Source organism: Chelon labrosus (assembly GCF_963514085.1).
Source record: "Chelon labrosus genome assembly, chromosome: 18".
NCBI classification, from domain to species: Eukaryota; Metazoa; Chordata; class Actinopteri; order Mugiliformes; family Mugilidae; genus Chelon; species Chelon labrosus.
In genome coordinates, this window is record NC_140351.1 from 8,740,790 (window position 1) to 8,759,374 (window position 18,585).

The 18,585-nt window shown below is 45.1% G+C and overlaps 1 protein-coding gene across 1 annotated transcript; it reads right to left on the minus strand.

The window, feature by feature from the left end:
* Positions 1 to 720: 720 nt before the first annotated feature.
* LOC311503745 (myeloid cell surface antigen CD33-like) lies at positions 721 to 7,836 on the minus strand (the record flags this gene model as incomplete). Its single annotated transcript, XM_084566619.1, has 6 exons — positions 721 to 957; positions 3,344 to 3,381; positions 3,973 to 4,233; positions 4,321 to 4,626; positions 4,869 to 5,293; positions 7,748 to 7,836. The coding sequence occupies 6 exons, from the start codon at positions 7,834 to 7,836 to the stop codon at positions 721 to 723; spliced, it is 1,356 nt and encodes a 451-aa protein (XP_084422745.1).
* Between the last annotated feature and the right edge of the window lie 10,749 nt (positions 7,837 to 18,585).

An 18,585-nucleotide genomic window follows, 5' to 3' on the forward strand; every position in this document is an offset into this window, starting at 1 on the left:
GAGGTGGAATATAGGACACTGATCGGAGACTTTGTTAAGCAGTCTCTCTGTTTAGAGCAGGGGTGTCAAACATATGGTCCACAGGCCAAAACCGGCCCGCCAGAGGTCTAATCTTGTCCGCAGCATTAATTTGCCAAGTGCAAAATGCGGAATTTACAAAGAAGATTACTGGTATTTGGGACGGTTCAGTCTGTTTGATTAGCCAATTACTGTAGTGATGTTCAAGTTAACCTACCGGGTAACCAGGTGGGTGGGGCCAAGAGGAGAAAGACGGGGCGCAAAAGAAAGTCACTGCTAAAACTTAGTTCAATAAGCCATATTTATTAAAGTTAGTGTGATTTAGTTACGTGCCTGCCGGCACGACTTAGTGTATTTGTTTGCTGGAGAGACTGGACCCTCAGTGGGAGCCAATCACTCAGAAAAGGCTTCTTCTTGCAACACATTTGTCTGAGGAAGAGGACAAAGATTAAAACAACCTGCCACATCAGAGACATATGGTCACATTCACAGACTTCTTGATCATCTAAACAACATCCTGTCTGACAGACCAGGAAACAAGACAAGTGCAGCCTGCAGATTTTACACAATATGCAGATTATTTCACCAATGCTTCCAAGTTGATGTGGATTTATTGCATCCTGATCCTGAACTTGGAAAGAGAGTTTTTCTCGTTTGACTAGCCTGGCATCTTGTCCTTGAAAAAACAAGATTTTCTACATTTTAACATCTATCCTCTGTGTCGTCAGCAGTCTGTGTTAATGTCTTTGCTGGTCTGTTGATGTTGACCTGTGCGTACACCATGTCCTGCTGCTGCAGTCCCCAGTCCTGCACTGAGACAGAGGACGGGTCACGTCTCCACTTAGAGAAGCTGATCTCTTCGTAATGGATGTTTTCTTCTGATGCTGCTGCTGCTTTCTTTGCCGGCTCTTTAACAGCCAGCTCTTCACCTGTTTGATTCTGAAAAGAAAATTTAACTATTTTTAAACGGACTGACTGACAGTAAAGTTTTAAAGGTTCATATTTTCTCCCCTTACTCTGCTGGACAGTTGAATTTGTCGCCTTTGTCCACCTCCAAAGCACAAGAGCACTGTGGATTAAATCACCAATGAGAAATCAGGATAAAGTGTGACCCGGTGGTGAGACTAAAGCGTGAACAGGTAACCTTTGTTGTAAGAACTGGCTGATACTCACTAAACACAAAGGCAGATGAGAACGATGATCCCGATTAATCCTCCGACTACTGCCTCACTGAGTGGAGATCCATTGGTACCTCACAGAGAGAAACAAGAAGACGCTGATATATTAAAAACAACTGGTGCAGACATAAAAGAAGCTTCATTTGTAGATAATAAAAGCAAGTTAATTCAGTCCTGTTCAGTATTTACCTTCAACATTAACTCAACATTAAACCCACTCTGAGGTTCTTTATTATTGTCGAGGATTGTGGGTATTATGTAGTACTAGACTTCAGCTCAACATTCAGCACCATCATCCCACGACAGATAATTAGGAAGCTTTTTCGTCCTGGGCCTCAACACCTCCCTCTCCAATTGGGTCTTGGACTTCCTCACAGAGAGACCACAGTCAGTCTGGATCAGTATCAGACACTCGGCCACCACCACCCTGAGAACTAGGTCCCAGAGGACTATGTACTCAGCCTACTGCTTTTCACTGACCCATGATTGTACCACAAAGTCCAGCTCTAACCACAGGATAACATAAAGTAGTTAGCTTCATCAGCAACAAAGCACTCTACAGAGGAGAAGTGTAACTCCTGTTTCTGAAACATTGTAGAAACAAAGGAAGTTACTGACCTTTAGGAGAGCCCACCAACATTATTACTACCCCTGCTGACCAACAACGACTCTGCAGAGGAGAAATTCAGCATCATCACGTTCCTACCAATTTTAAGTAAGACTCTCACTCATAGAAGATCAATTTAATCAGAATACTGTCTGAGGATATTTAAATTAAGTTAACATAACTGAAATTCGAGAACTAGGCCTTGCCCCATATCATTCTATTTCTAAAGCTTACTTTTTGAGGTGTGTCCTAACCCTGCTTCCTGATATGTGCCCCCAGTCTGAGACTCACTCCATGGAGACTCTACACATTCTGGACCCTTCATGTCTTCCCTTCGACCCTTTTCATCCCATCCACTCCATCTATTTTAAGCCCATTCTCTCTGACCCTTTTCATCCCATACACTCCATCTATTTTAAGCCCATTCGGTCTGAGCCTTTTCATCCCATACACTCCATCTATTTTAAGCCCATTCGGTCTGAGCCTTTTCATCCCATACACTCCATCTATTTTAAGCCCATTCGGTCTGAGCCTTTTCATCCCATCCCCTTGACTGTTTTCATTCCATCCCCCTCTACTCTTCTGTTTTGTTTTGTTTTTTTTGTTTTTTTTGTGCTTTTACAGATTGATCACAAAATACATGCCATAAATGTGTTTTTATGAAACCAACATGTTGTTACAGTAATTCAGCAGTCATCTAACTATATGAACAAAAGTGATGGGATACACTCAGGATACACATTCACATTTCTGCTTGTTCTTCATCAGACATATTGACATGTAATTGTCCTATAAATGTATTTAACTCAATTTCTTAAAAAAATAAAAAATAAAAAACATGAAAAGAAGACAAAAACAGATCAGTATTACATAGATGAGTTTGAGTTTCCTCCATCATGGAAAGAAAATACCAAACCTCTTTATCCTCCAGACAAAAACAAAGAAAAACACATGTTTAAAAATATTTTATATTCAAATCTTCAGCTTCTGCAAGACTATTTCATATGTACAGACCTGGATGATGCTGCGATCCACCAAAGAGTCACATTTCACTCAATAAGTAACACCTTTGTAGATAGAAATAAGGAATCAGAAATAATAAATCATTCCACCGACAATGAATCATCCTCTTCTCCTTGTGGCTCATGAAGTTTGAATTTCAATCACTCTGTTGAAGTAGCTGTCTTCTTCTTCTGTGTCCTGTGGTAAAGAAACATCACAGAGATGTTAGTCTGATTTTTACCTCAGTCTCAAGTCCTGTGTCTGACCCATTCATCAACCTCAAACTCTTCCCCCTTCTTATTATTATCATATCACCTCACGTTAATACCTGATAAATCTCTGTTAGAAAGCTTTTCTTCCAGAAGACTTCCCCCATGTGCACAGAAACACTGATATGTCATCACCTTTGTCTCTGATGATTTGTCTCATTGTATATTTTAGACACTTCTTCATAGTAACAGAAATTTTAATGTGGATTTCAACTTTTAATTTCACAGTTTGAGAGTTTAGACAACAGCAACAATCTCAGCTATCTTACCTTCTCTGGTTTGTTGGAGATATCTTGATCTAAACCAGCTGAAAGAAAAGGAGAAGATGAATAAATATTAACAGATGTTAAACACTGAACATTTAAAAGAGACCAAATAATCTCCAGCTGCAAAGTATCATATCAAAAGTTTGTCTCACCACTCAAAGATGATGATTGTACTGTAGAGAATTATGATTCCCAGGATCTTCACTGTGACGTGGACATCAGCCCCAAACCCTGGATCATCAGAAACAACATAGCATGGTCACCTTCTCCTTAGTAGAAGATTATTTGACTCTGAGTCATCTTTAACTTTTACAGACTGTTTACAGACTTGCCAAATTTAAACTGATCTCCTGATGAAACTTGTATATCATTAACCACAATATTAACCACTTCAGTAATTCTTCACAAACCAAAATTAAATGTGAAACAAGGAACATCAAGAGTCAAACTGACTCAGTTGAAATGTTTTCATCAATTATATTTATCTTCAATATTCATATTGAATCTCAGTAACTGAAGTCTGTGAGCTCTCTGTTCATAGAAAATAAAAACAAGTAAAACTAATGTAGACAGGGAACATCAGAAACAAGGGAAAAAAGATGAGAACAGAGTGAGTTCACATCTGCATTTACCTTCAACATTCAGATGAATCCATGGTGACGTCTGGTTACCAAGTTCATTTGAGGCCACACAGTAATAACCTCCTCCGTCAGTCACATTGAAGCTGTAGAAGTGTCCTTCAGATATGATCATGGGTCCATCTGTGCTGTTCTTGAACCAGGTGAAGCGTCTGATGGGAGGCTTGGCTCTGCTGGAGCAGGTCAGCTTCACCCAGCTACCTGCTGACACCAAACCTGATGGACTGATGGATGCTGAGGTGTCTTTAGGAGCATCTGAGGAAAATGTGACATTGGCTGTATTAATCAAAACACAATATTGGACAAATCCTCATGTGCCACAACAAACTCTGGTTGTCTTACATGAAACACTGAGAATCTCTTGTGTCTCTGCTGTCTTGACATCTTTTCCTTCATTCACAGGATATCTGACAGAACAGATGATGTTGTATCCATCATGTGTGTCTGACAGAGTGATTCTCTCCTGGATTTTAGTTGTAAAGGTCCCATTTGTGTTTTCCTCTATTTTGTTGTGAGGGTCTTGTTGGAGATTCCAGGTGAGTTGAGGAGAGGAGTGTGGACAGGGAGTTAAAGCTGAGCAGGTTATAGTGACAGACTCCTTCTCCTTCATATCACCTGAGATATTAATTCTGGGTCTCCAAGGAGAATCTGTGGTTTCACATCAAACATGTTATGGTATTATAGTGTACCAGTATTGGATGTCCCTAAACTTCATTATTTTATTTTGAGTTGTGACAAAATCTGTTTTATTGTAAGTACTTTTTTATTTAAGCAGTCCACTTATTTGTACTGTTGATAACATGTATAGAAGTGTTACAGAGTTTGACTGAAGATGAAACAGATTTCACATTATGTTAAAAATAAATTGTAATTAACAAAACCTGTCTTACCTTTAACTGTTATTTGAAGAGGATCACAATCAGCTGTTGCCATGAATGGCCAGTTCTCAATTCTGAAGTAGTATGTGTTTGAATGACTAGTCTCTAAATCAGAAAACAGAGTGGTGCAGTTTTTCTGACTCAGGTCTCCAATAATATTCATTGGATAGATGTTAACTGACCCACTACTGTTGAAAACTAGATTACTTGGATTAAGGTCAAAATAAAATAAATTTTTAATCCACACTCCAAAGGTTTCTCTGCTGCTGTTAAACCCTTTTCCTGGTTTCTCTCTATAGTTACATGGGATTTTCAAACAAGAGCCACTCAGTGCTTCCATCTTCTCTGGTGCAGTAATGAAGAGGGCTGAATCACAATCAGCCCAAACACCTGTAAAAACCAGACTAATGATGAACAGCATGTGGATCAAAATCTGCCTGAAGAGAAAGTTGATGAGACACAAACTCCAGTTTATCTGCAGCATGTTACATGTAGACCCTTTGAACAATGTCAGCAGAAAATATTTCAGACTAGAAATGATTCAAGTAATGTCTCCAAATAAAAGAGACTGAACAAACAGCTGACCTGAAAGAAAGAAGACACTCAGTAACATGTTGACTGTCACCACGTTCACACACAGGGCTGCCATGACGCTCATCTCCTGGACTGGAAGCAAAGACGATTATTAAAATATATCATGTGCTTCCTCTCTGGTTAAAATGTAATAAATCAGTAATACTTTTCTTACCAGATGAATCTGTAGTTATAAAATCTTTCTCTTCTCTGTTTAGTTTCCGTGATATAAAAGCAAACACCCAAACTTCTCTTGGATTTGTTCTACTGCTGACAGATATCACATGACTGACGTGATGCAAAAATACAGCAAGTCTTTATCCTTCCTGCTCGAGCTCTGTGAGCGAGAAAGTCGCCTTTTAGGGGCATCTTGAGCTCGTCCGAGTGTGAATGATTAATTTATTTTAAAATATGATCTTTTCACATCACTAAAAGCTAAACCACTGAGAGGAACTATAATATTGTAGTTGACAAAACCATGTTGGAGGACGGCGATGTTTAGAGTTTCCTGTTTTGAACTGTTGTCAGTAAACACGACATATTCTCGTTCAGGCCTCTGTGTCTTTTAACATGAACTAACACACTCACAGTGAATGTGTGTGTTCAGTGTTTCTTTACTTGAGAGTAGAGATCCTCTGGACCGTCAACAGTCTGTGTGAAGCTGTTTTCTGTCTGAAACACTTTGACCTGTACACCATGTCCTGCTGCTTTCTGCTGCCTGGACGTCTTCATGGTGGACGTCTTCCTCTGCTATATGAAGATCTCTTCACCTGTTTCACCTGTTTGTCTCTGTGAACAGACATTTGTTCTTTAACATTATTACATGTATATGACTGAAAATTATTTTTTTAATTAAATGTGTCAATGAGTGTTAATCATATTAACAGGTGGCGACTGAGCGCAGCTATCTGTGGAGATATAAACTGCACTTACTGTAAAATCTGAAAAGACATCACGCCCAAATTCCCTTCATTCAGTGTCGGCGCACACACAGACATTTTCTGTAAACTGTTTTTGTTCCTCTTTTGATAGGCAGCCTTTCAGCCTCGTAATGCCACCATCACAGTCTCCCTCTCACAATTGTCTTAGTAAGAGCTTATGGACACAGGTGAAACTCAGGAGTTCCCTTGTGAAGGTATGCTTCAAGGCTGACCTTATTTTAAACATGATGAGGAGGATTTTTAAAGGCATTCATTGATCAGTTTTTACCTCTTTACTGCATACACTACCATTTACCCAGTCTCAGACCTTCTTGTTTGACTAGGTCTGTATTAATCGACCACTGGTCATACATACCATCAGGTGATATCAAAACCTTTAAAACCGTTAATAGATGTCCTAATATGTGGAGCTGTTATGCTGGATTCACAGAGAAAGCACTGAGCGTTTCTACCCCAAAGGTCAAAGTCAACTTGTAGTGTAGTCATTTAGTTTTTGTACATGTTATGTATGCATGGTCATTGTCAGCCTTGACGGAGGAAGTAGATCTGTGTTGTCAGATATTGTGTTGTTTCAGGGTTGTTATAGCAACTGCTAATAAGTGGGTGGTGGTGTCAAGTGCAACGATTTTTAGTGCCTGATAAGACCTCAGTCTAATTAACTTCATGTGTTTTTAACAGACAAACTCTGGTAAACCCACTCTGAGGTTCTTTATTATTCTCAAGGATTGTCTGTATTATGTAGTACTAGACTTCAGCTGAACATCCAGCACCATCATCCCACAACAGCTAATCATAACGCTTTTTCATCCTGGGCCTCAACACTTCCCTTTGCAATTGGGTCTTGGACTTCCTCACAGAGAGACCACAGTCAGTCTGGATCAGTATCAGACACTTGGCCACCAACACCCTGAGAACTAGTGTCCCAGAGGACTATGTGCTCAGCCTACTGCTTTTCGCTGACCCATGACTGTACCACAAAGTCCAGCTCTAACCACAGGATAACGTTTGCTGATGACACAACAGTATTTAGCTTCATCAGCAACATAGCACTCTACAGAGAATAAGTGTAACTCCTGTTTCTGAAACATCAGAGGAACAAAGGAAGTTACTGACTTCAGGAGAGCCACCACTACCCCTGCTGACCACCAACAACTCTGCAGAGGAGAAATTCAGAATCATTGCATTCCTACGAATTTTAAGTAAGACTCTCACTCATAGAAGATCAGTTTAATCAAAATACTGTCTGTGGATATTTAAATTAATATAACTGAAATTCGAAAACGAGGCCTTGCCTCATATCATTCTATTTCCCACGCTTACCTATAGAGGCGTGTCCTAAATCTGCTTCCTGATATGGGCCCCCAACCTGAGACTCACTCCTTGGGTTCTTCTACCATCATCCGTCTACACCAGGCCTGGCCAACCCGCGGCTCCCGAGCCACATGCGTCTCTTTGCCCGGTTTCATGCGGCTCTCACGTTCATGTCGAATTTTGTGTTTCGACGTGGCCCTTGAAAACTATAAATCTGTATCCTCTGCGGCACTGAATCAGTTGTAATGACACAGCTGGCCACTAGATGGCGCCTCTAATGCAGACGCCGCCTCGTACATGCTTCCACCGGGTCTTCTCTACCAGAGAAGAAGACGTTGAGCCGTGGCTCAGAGCAGAGGAGAGAGAAAACTTGATCGAGAAAATCATGTCTTTCGGGTGAAAGAAGGTTATCTGTTCACAATGTAAAGGCAAACCTATGTGCTTACTCTGCTTAGAGACGTTATATGCCATGAAAGATTTCAATTTAAGTCGCCGCTACAACACGTTGCACAAAGTTAAATACGAGAAGTAGGCTATACCAGAGCCCGTCTACGGAGAGCCTTCCCACTCTCTATTAAGTCCCATTGTAACGAATTTTGGTTGCAGTTCCACCAGATTTCCACTGGGGGCGATCGCCATGAGTGCAACATGAATGGGACTCTATGGAGCTAAACGGCTAAATGTGTCTCTTTCACCCGATTGTCGTTGAGAAATCTCAGATTTGATTGTAGGTTTTGCAAGTTCAACATGGGTTATAGGTCAAAAGTTGAATGAACGAGAACTTATGTCCTTTCGTTTTCTTACAGGTTGAGTTGTTGTTGCCCATAACACGCTAGCATTGTGCTAATGAACGCTGATTGGTCAGTGAAGGACTGATTACGACCAGATCCCGCTTGACGGCATCGTGGCATCCGAAGCAGGACCAGAATGTTAAGGCGGACTTTTTCGCCCAAATTTTTTTTTTTTCGGCCAGGTCTTTTAAAACAACAAAACAGAAACTCTTCTAGCACGATTATTTACCCGTGTCAGCTGTGTTGTCCATGCCTCGAGAGAAAAGAAAGTGCAGAGCGCGAAAGCACCAAAGCAGTGACTGAAGGATTGCCGTAAAGCAGTATCTGGTTGTACGATGTGTATGACGTCATTGACATTTTAAAATACTTTTTAAAGCAAATAAGTGACTCTAAAAAATCTAACACCCAGCAATGTGTCATTTCTTTGCATCTCCTTTCAAATACAATATTCAAATTACTGCACAAAAAATTATATCCTGAGAAAAGTGGAGGGGTACTGCTCCATAGACCGCCATTCATTCTGCACTCGTCATGAGAGCGCCCTCATATGGAACCAGAGTGGAACTGCAACCAGTTCAGAAGCCGGAAGTTCAATGAGAGTGGAACTTCTCCCCATATTAGACGTTCTCTGGCTATACTGAAGCTGCAAGGGCTGCTATGGTAGCGGACCTTAAATCAAAAGTAGCCTACGCAAACAACAGCGGCTTTTCACCAGTGCCCACTGCTGATAGTGGTGAAGTAGAGTGGATATACAGAGAAAATGTTGAACACTTTCTTGGTGTAAAAATGCACAAATTAATAAAAAATAAATAAATAAAAAATCACAGTAAGTGGTTATTTTTTGTTTGCTTCAATAAACACATATAATTATAAATATATATATAAATATAATCTAATTATACACACACAAACATATTTAAAATGGTAGTTTTATCATATCTGGTTGAGTGCGTGGTTTTATGTGGCCCTGTGGTAGAGTCGATGAGAAATTGTGGCCCCCTCCATTATTTAGGTTGCCCATTCCTGGTGTAGGCCTACCAAGTTCACTCTCAAAATGGCAGGGAAAAAATGCAAACAGCGAAATGACAGTGGTCTTACTTCTGTGGGAGTCAATTTTTGTCATTATCATGTTGATGTGTGACATTTACAGTAAATCTGGCTCTTTGCAGTAACACAGTAAAAACTGTGGCTCTTAGCCTCTGACTGGTTGGCCACCCCTGGTCTACACATTCCGCCCCCTTAATGTCTTCCCTTTTTCATCCCATCCCCTACATCCATTTTCAGCCTATAATCTCTGAACATTTTCATTCCATCCCCCTGTCCCCTTCCGATCCTACCACCTCTATTCTTTTCATCCTACCACCTCTGATCTTTTTCATCCCCTTACTGGTTCAAATCCCAGGGCTCTCTCTTCACCACGACCGACCGGTTAAGCATCCGCATCACTGCAGATGCCGCCCCGATCCGCCTGTTGATCTCCCGCTCCCTCCTACCCTCACTCGTGAACAAGACCCTGAGATACTTGAACTCCTCCACTTGAGGCAGGACTTCCTCCCCGACCCGGAGTAGGCAATCCACCCTTTGCCGACTGAGGACCATGGCCTCAGACTCGGAGGTGCTAAGCTTCATCCCAGCCGCTTCACACTCGGCTGCAAACCGCCCCAGCAAGAGCTGGAGGTCGCTATTTGATGAAGCTAAGACGACCACGTCGTCCGCAAAAAGCAGAGACGAGATCCTCCGATTACCGTACTCGACACCCTCCCCCACCCGGCTGCGCCTAGAAATTCTGTCCATAAAAACTATGAACAGAACCGGTGACAAAGGGCAGCGCTGGCGGAGTCCAACCCTCACTGGGAACTAGTCCGACTTACTGCCAGCTACACGGACCAAACTCGCACTCCTTTGGTACAGGGACTGAATGGCCCTTAGTAAAGGGCCATCCACCCCATACTCCCGGAGCACCCCCCACAGGATGCTCCTGGGGACACGGTCGAAGCCTTCTCCAGATCCACAAAACACATGTGGACTGGTTGGGCAAACTCCCATTTCCCCTCCAGCACCCTAATGAGGGTAAAGAGCTGGTCCATGGTTCCACGTCCAGGACGAAAACCGCATTGTTCCTCCTCGATCTGAGGTTCAACAATCGACCGGACCCTCTTTTCCAGCACCCTGGCATAGACCTTGCCGGGGTGGCTGAGGAGTGTGATCCCCCTATAGTTGGAACACACCCTCTGGTCCCCTTTTTTAAAGATGGAGACCACCACCCCGGTCCGCCACTCCAGAGGTACTGCCCCCGATGTCCACGCAATGTTGCAGAGACATGTCAGCCAGGACAGCCCTACAACATCCAGAGCCTTGAGATACCCGGGGCGAATCACATCTGCTCCTGGAGCTCTGCCGCCGCGGAGTTGTTTCACTGCCTCTGCGACTTCTGCCCCAGAGATTGGACGACCCAACCCCAGGCCCTCCGGCTCTGTTTCCTTTATGGAATACGTGTTGGTGGGATTGAGGAGCTCCTCAAAGTATTCCTTCCTTCTGCCGGAGGTGGGAGTTGAAGACCATCTTGACAGGTTCTTCCACCAGGCGTTCCCAGCAGACCCTCACTACTCGCTTGGGCCTACTAGGTCTACGTGGCGTCTTCCCCTGCCATCTGATCCAACTCACCACCAGGTGGTGATCAGCTCTGCTCCTCTCTTTACCCGAGTGTCCAGAACATACGGTCGCAGGTCAGATGATACGACTATAAAGTCAGTATATATATGTGTTGGTCTTAATGACCATTCATTCATTTTGTGTTTCTTTGGTTATTTACAGTGCGTTAACGCCATCTACTGGCCACTTGTGGTAACGGCAGGTGTGGTATATGATTTCTACTTCCCGTTGTATTCTCGTGCGGAACGAGATTTGTGTTCAGGCAGTTCAAGCCTTTTCTAGAGCAAGCTGTGCTTCGTGTCTGCTTTCAAGTTTCGTTCAAACTCCGCACAGTCGTGTTTCCCACGGGGGCAATGCCGGTGAGTGACGCTGTGTGTAATATGTTTTATATTAGACGTTTTCTTAAGAGAATCAGGAGGTGTTAGAAGGAAATGAATGTGTTGCATTTGGAAATTATTGAAAAAGACGATATGAGCTAAAAGCTATTTTTGTTTGTGTTTACAGTTTTACAGCTTGTTTTTTGCACTGCTGTGTGTAAAATAAAGGAGAGGAGAAAAAGACCTCGGGATGAAGCAGTATCCGTTTTTCTTTGTTCACCTCACCTGGCTGTTTATACGCGCTGGATAGCTAAATACGCATACGTTTAGTGAGGGCAGTACAGTAAAACGGCAAACCCTCGCCTGTCAAGAAGAAGGCAGAACTTCAACTGCTAGCAAGAAAAAACAACGTTGCTCGTCAGGACGACGCCATTAACCTGCGCTCACCAAGCCTGCACGTAACTTGCAAAGACGTGTCCCCTGCTCCATAAGACATGGATTCTCCGACCGAAATGCGACTTCCCTCTGGTGTGACTGAAGCTGAAGCCGGTGAATGGGAGGTGAGATCAGAGCTATTTGCACCAGGCTCTGTTCGAGTGCTGTCTCAACACGGATCATCATGCAGCTCTCGAAGGAGCACCGTGCTAGCGACTGCTAAAGCCAAAGCTCAAGCAGCAAGAACCAAAGCAGCCTTTTCTGAAAGGGAAATGGCACTGAAACTTCAAAAAGCTGAATCAGAACTACGAACTGCCAAAGCAGAAGCTGAATTGGAGGCATTGCAGTGTAGAAAAGAAATGGAGGCTGCAATAGCTGAAGCAGCAGTTCTTCAAGCAGAATTAGATGACGACAACAGCCTCGGGGAACCAGGGTCAGAACTGAACCAAAGGTATTTCACTGCATGCAACGTGCCACAGCAGAGAGACATAAAGCAAGAAAGCTATAACACTTCGCCCAACCTGCACAGCCACCTGCTTCCACCAGCATGTCCTCCAACGCAGCCAGCCATAAGTCCTCCAGCACAGCATCCAGTGATATCACCTGCGCAGCTACCGATACACCCACCGGCAGAGTCCCTGAGACCGACACCAGCTCCAAGACGGCTGCTAACCCCGTCACAGGTACCACTACAGCCACAGCAGCCATCCATGTCACCTACAAGTCCGTCCTACATACCACTCCAAGCCAGCAACCAAGCATGGCAGGGAAGAAAAGACTATGGGCTACCCAGTCCTGCCCCACATCCTACCTTGCCTCGTCACACACCTGCCCAAGATGGACACAGCTCCCCGACAGCTGACCTGGCGAAGTTCATCGCTAGAAACCAGATCGTCTCTACAGGGCTGATGAAGTTCGACGATAAGGCAGAGAATTACTGGGCGTGGAAAGCCTCATTCTGCAATGCCATAGACAATATAGGCCTGTCAGTAGCAGAAGAGACTGACCTTCTGATTAAATGGCTCGGCAAAGAGTCGTCCGAGCAAGCACGCAGGCTCAGAGCAGCCTTCATCAGAGACCCCCAGGGTGGCCTCCAAGCCATCTGGCAGCGCATTGAAGAGTGCTATGGCACCCCCGAAGCCATCGAAGGGGCGCTGTTTGCCAGACTGGAAAGCTTCCCGAAAATCTCCAACAAAGAGCCAGCCAAGCTACGTGACTTAGCCGACCTGCTACAGGAACTGTACGCAGCAAAGCAGGATGGATTCCTTCCAGGACTAACTTACCTGGACACTGCTAGGGGAGTAGCCCCAATCGTAGAAAAGCTCCCGTATAATCTACAGGAGAAGTGGATGTACTACGGCTCTCAGATAAAGCAACAGCAACAGATTCCCTTTCCCCCATTCAGCGTGTTCGTGAATTTCATTCAGAACCAAGCCAAAGCAAGAAACGATCCCAGTTTCAGAGTCACCATACCACCTCCGCCTGCCACAAACAGAGACAAACTCAAAAGCATCCAGAGTAAAGTCAACCAGCCCGTTGCAGTCCACAAGACTCAAGTCTCCGTGTCCAGTCAGAAAGGTGAGCCTGAAGCTGACTCTCTAGATCTCACCAAGCAATGCCCAATCCACAAAAAGCCTCATTCATTAGGAGCATGCAGGAGCTTTAGAGACAAACTGCTAGCTGACCGTAAGCAATATCTCAAAGACAATTACATCTGCTACCGCTGTTGTGCTTCAACCACACACATTGCAAGGAACTGTGATAAAACCATAACATGTGCAGAATGTCAGAGCATCAAGCACGTCGAAGCCCTCCACCCAGGTCCATCACCATGGAAAGCAAAGCCACCCCCACCTACGTCAGAGAACGGCAGGGAGGGCAGTGAGAACCAGCAGCCTCCAGAGACGGTCTTCTCCAAGTGCACTGAGGTATGCGGTGAGGGGATGAGTGCTAGAGCTTGCTCCAAAATATGCTTAGTTAGTGTCTACCCACAAGGCCAGAGAGAAGCAGCAACCAGAGCATATGCTATCATTGACGAGCAAAGTAATAAGTCCCTTGCACGTTCAGAATTCTTTGAGATATTCAGCGACAATAGCACTCCATCTTTGTACACGCTCAAGACGTGTGCGGGCAGCATAGAGACTTTGGGAAGGAGAGCCTGTGGCTACATGCTGGAGTCACTGGACGAGAAGACCTGCGTCCCTCTCCCCGTTCTCATTGAATGCAATGAACTCCCAGACAACAGGTCTGAAATCCCAACACCCAGTGCAGCTTTGCATCACCCTCATCTGAGATGCATAGCCAGTGAGATTCCCCCCTTAGATTCCAGTGCCCAGATACTGCTTTTGCTAGGGAGAGACATTTTGAGTATACACAAGATCAGAAAACAGATCAACGGCCCCGACAATGCCCCATTCGCTCAAAAGCTAGACCTAGGCTGGGTGGTGATCGGCGATGTGTGCCTCGGCACAGCGCACCGCCCCTCCTCAGTCACTTCCCTCAAAACATGTGTCTTGGGAGATGGCCGCCCCAGCTACCTCACACCCTGCTCCAGCCACCTGCGTGTGAAAGACCCTCCACACAGCCACTCAGTCCTTCATGATCCACCATCTCAGCAAGCCGCTGTCCACACTGCTCCTTTGCTGCACGGGGACGACCTGGAGTCCTCCGTCTTCCTCTGCACTGACAAAGATCACCAACCTGCTCCGTCCATCGATGACCTCAACTTCCTGAAGATCATGGATACTGAGGTATGTCAAGATAGCACTCAAAGCTGGGTCGCACCCCTACTTTTTCGGACTCCGAGAGAACGTCTGCCAAACAACAGAGACTATGCCATGAAAAGACTCAAGTCAGTCTGCCACACACTAGAGAAGAAACCTGCCATGAAAGAACATTACATGCAATTCATGCAAAAGATGATTGACAGTCAGCATGCAGAGATTGCCCCAGTCCTCCAAGAAGGACAAGAAAGCTGGTATTTGCCATCCTTTGGCATCTACCATCCCAAGAAACCCGAACAGATTCGAATAGTGTTCGATTCAAGTGCTCAGTATGAAGGGATTTCACTGAACAATGTCCTGCTCAAAGGCCCAGATCTGAACAATGACCTGTTAGGCGTCCTCATCAGGTTCAGAAAAGAGAAATTTGCTGTGACTGCAGATATTCAACACATGTTTTACTGCTTTGTAGTCAAGGAGGAGCACAGAGACTACCTGAGGTTTCTGTGGTTCCGCGACAACAACTGGGACAGTGACATTGTGGACTACAGAATGCGTGTGCATGTGTTTGGCAACACACCTTCTCCAGCTGTAGCAATCTACTGCCTCAGGAGAGCAGCGAAAGAAGCAGAATCTGAATTCGGCTCTGATGTCAGAGCATTCATTGAAAGAGACTTTTACGTTGACGATGCTCTTAAGGCGTTTGCAACAGAGTCTGAGGCCATCTGTGTGGTGAAGCGGGCACAGGAGATGCTCTCCCACAACAGCCTCCGGTTGCACAAGATCACGTCAAACAGTGCAGCTGTCATGGCTGAGTTCCCCCCTGAAGATCGTGCAAGCAGCATCAAAGACCTGGACTTCGCCACTGATAACGTCCCCATGCAGCGTAGCCTGGGTATCAGCTGGAACATAGTCACAGACACATTCACCTTTCAAGTACAGCGAGACGAGAAGCCTTTCACACGCAGAGGCGTGCTCTCAACCATAAACAGCATCTTCGACCCACTCGGCTTTCTCTCACCTGTCACCATACAGGGGAGATCGCTGCTGAGAGAGCTGACCATGGAAAACGGGGAGTGGGACTCGCCGTTACCTGGACACCTCCAAGCAGAGTGGGTGAGATGGAAGTCCTCTCTACAATGCCTTCAAGACATACAGATCCCCCGCTGCTACACATCTCTCTCCACCTCTGCAGCAAGCGTGAGAGAGTTGTGTGTGTTTGCAGATGCTTCAACCAAAGCAATTGCAGCGGTTGCCTACCTGAAGGTGACCAATGAAGATGGACGCTCCAAAGTCGGATTCGTGCTTGGCAAAGCAAAGCTGGCACCAGTGAAAGAGACCACAATCCCCAGACTCGAACTCTGTGCAGCAGTCCTTGCTGTTGAGATAGCTGAGACTGTTGTGAGTAGCATGGACTTGCACATGAACTTTGTCACTTTCTATTCTGACAGCAAAGTTGTGTTAGGTTATATTAACAATGAGCAGAGAAGATTTTATGTTTATGTAAGCAATAGGGTCCAACGCATCAGACAAGCAACGTCACCCCAACAGTGGAAGTATGTCCCCTCAGAGCTCAACCCGGCCGACCATGGCTCCAGATCCGTTGCTGCTGCATCATTGAGAGACACCAACTGGCTGACTGGACCTGCCTTCCTGTCTGGTAAGCCTCCAGCTGATCATCAGTCACCGTTTGATCTAGTTGACCCAGAGTTAGACTCTGAAATCAGACCTCAGGTCGCAGCACTAGTCACTGAAACTACACAGCCCAGCTTAGGAACTGAGCGCTTCGAGCGCTTCTCAAAGTGGACATCTGTGTTAAGAGCACTTGCGGTCTTGATTCACATAGCACAGTGTTTCAGGCAAACAGACAAAGACAACATATGCAGAGGGTGGCATACCTGTAAGAAAGCAATCACACCAGAGAACCTGGAAAAAGCAAAGAAACTACTGATCAAGAACATGCAACAGGAAAGATATCCTACTGAATTCAGCAACATTCAGAGAAAGTCAGACATTCCAAAACAGAGCAACATTGCAAAGCTGCGCCCAGTGGTTGACAGCTCCGGACTTCTCAGAGTGGGTGGACGCATCACACAGTCTGGCCTTGAGATAAACCGCACCAATCCCCTCATCATCCCAGCTCAGCACCACCTAACGACTCTCCTTGTGCGCCACCACCATAAGCAGGTAAAACACCAGGGCAGACACTTCACAGAGGGGGCCATCAGGGACGCCGGACTGTGGCTGGTGGGCGGAAAGAGGTGCATCAGAGGCACCCTGTCCCGGTGTGTCACCTGCAGGAGACTGCGTGGCAAGCAAGAGCATCAGCTGATGGCAGATCTGCCTGCAGACCGGCTACAAGCTGCCCCACCGTTCACGTACGTCGGCCTGGACGTGTTTGGCCCATGGGAGGTCATCAGCCGTCGGACGAGAGGTGGACAAGCAAACAGCAAAAGGTGGGCAGTAATGTTCACCTGTCTGTGTGTGCGTGCTGTACACATTGAAGTGATAGAGACACTGAGTGCATCTAGTTTCATAAATGCTCTACGGAGATTTTTTTCCATCAGAGGCCCTGCTACACAGATTAGGTCTGACAGAGGCACTAACTTTACTGGTGCTTCAAAAGAACTGAATCTGGAAGACGACACAGACATGCAATGTTACCTACGAGACCAGCAATGCACCTGGATTTTCAACCCCCCGCACGCCTCCCATATGGGAGGGGCCTGGGAGCGACTCATCGGGGTGGCCCGTCGCATTCTGGACTCCATGTTCCTGCAGCAACGCTTCTCTTCATTGACGCACGAGGTCCTCATCACACTCATGGCAGAGGTTTGTGCAATTATGAATGCGAGACCCCTGCTGCCTGTGTCAACTGACCCCGAGAACCCTCTCATACTCACCCCCTCCATGCTTCTGACACAAAAGACAGGAGCCCCGTCATCGCCTCCGCCTGACTTTGGCAAGGCAGAGATCATCCGTCACCAGTGGAAGCTGGTACAACATCTCGCAGAGACATTTTGGCACAAATGGCAACGTGAATACCTGAGCACCCTGCAAAGTCGGGCCAGGTGGCAGGACAAAAGGCCTAACTTGCAGGAAGGAGACATCATCTTGATGAAAGACAATGCAGTGCCAAGAAACCACTGGCCGATGGCAGTGGTCATCAAAACTTTTCCCAGCAAAGACAATATTGTCAGGACTGTAGATATCAGAGTGATTCGCCAAGGCACTCCTAGAGTGTATAAAAGACCAGTAACTGAACTTGTCTTACTTTTCTCTCCTAAACAGGATGTTACTTGTGTTTAAGTTAAGTGTGTGCATCTAAAAAGTAATATTTGTGGTATCCTTAAGATACCAGGCAGGGAGTGTGTTGGTCTTAATGACCATTCATTCATTTTGTGTTTCTTTGGTTATTTACAGTGCGTTAACGCCATCTACTGGCCACTTGTGGTAACGGCAGGTGTGGTATATGATTTCTACTTCCCGTTGTATTCTCGTGCGGAACGAGATTTGTGTTCAGGCAGTTCAAGCCTTTTCTAGAGCAAGCTGTGCTTCGTGTCTGCTTTCAAGTTTCGTTCAAACTCCGCACAGTCGTGTTTCCCACGGGGGCAATGCCGGTGAGTGACGCTGTGTGTAATATGTTTTATATTAGACGTTTTCTTAAGAGAATCAGGAGGTGTTAGAAGGAAATGAATGTGTTGCATTTGGAAATTATTGAAAAAGACGATATGAGCTAAAAGCTATTTTTGTTTGTGTTTACAGTTTTACAGCTTGTTTTTTGCACTGCTGTGTGTAAAATAAAGGAGAGGAGAAAAAGACCTCGGGATGAAGCAGTATCCGTTTTTCTTTGTTCACCTCACCTGGCTGTTTATACGCGCTGGATAGCTAAATACGCATACGTTTAGTGAGGCCAGTACAATATATATGTGTATATATGTATATATGTATATATATATATATATGTATATGTGTATATATATATATGA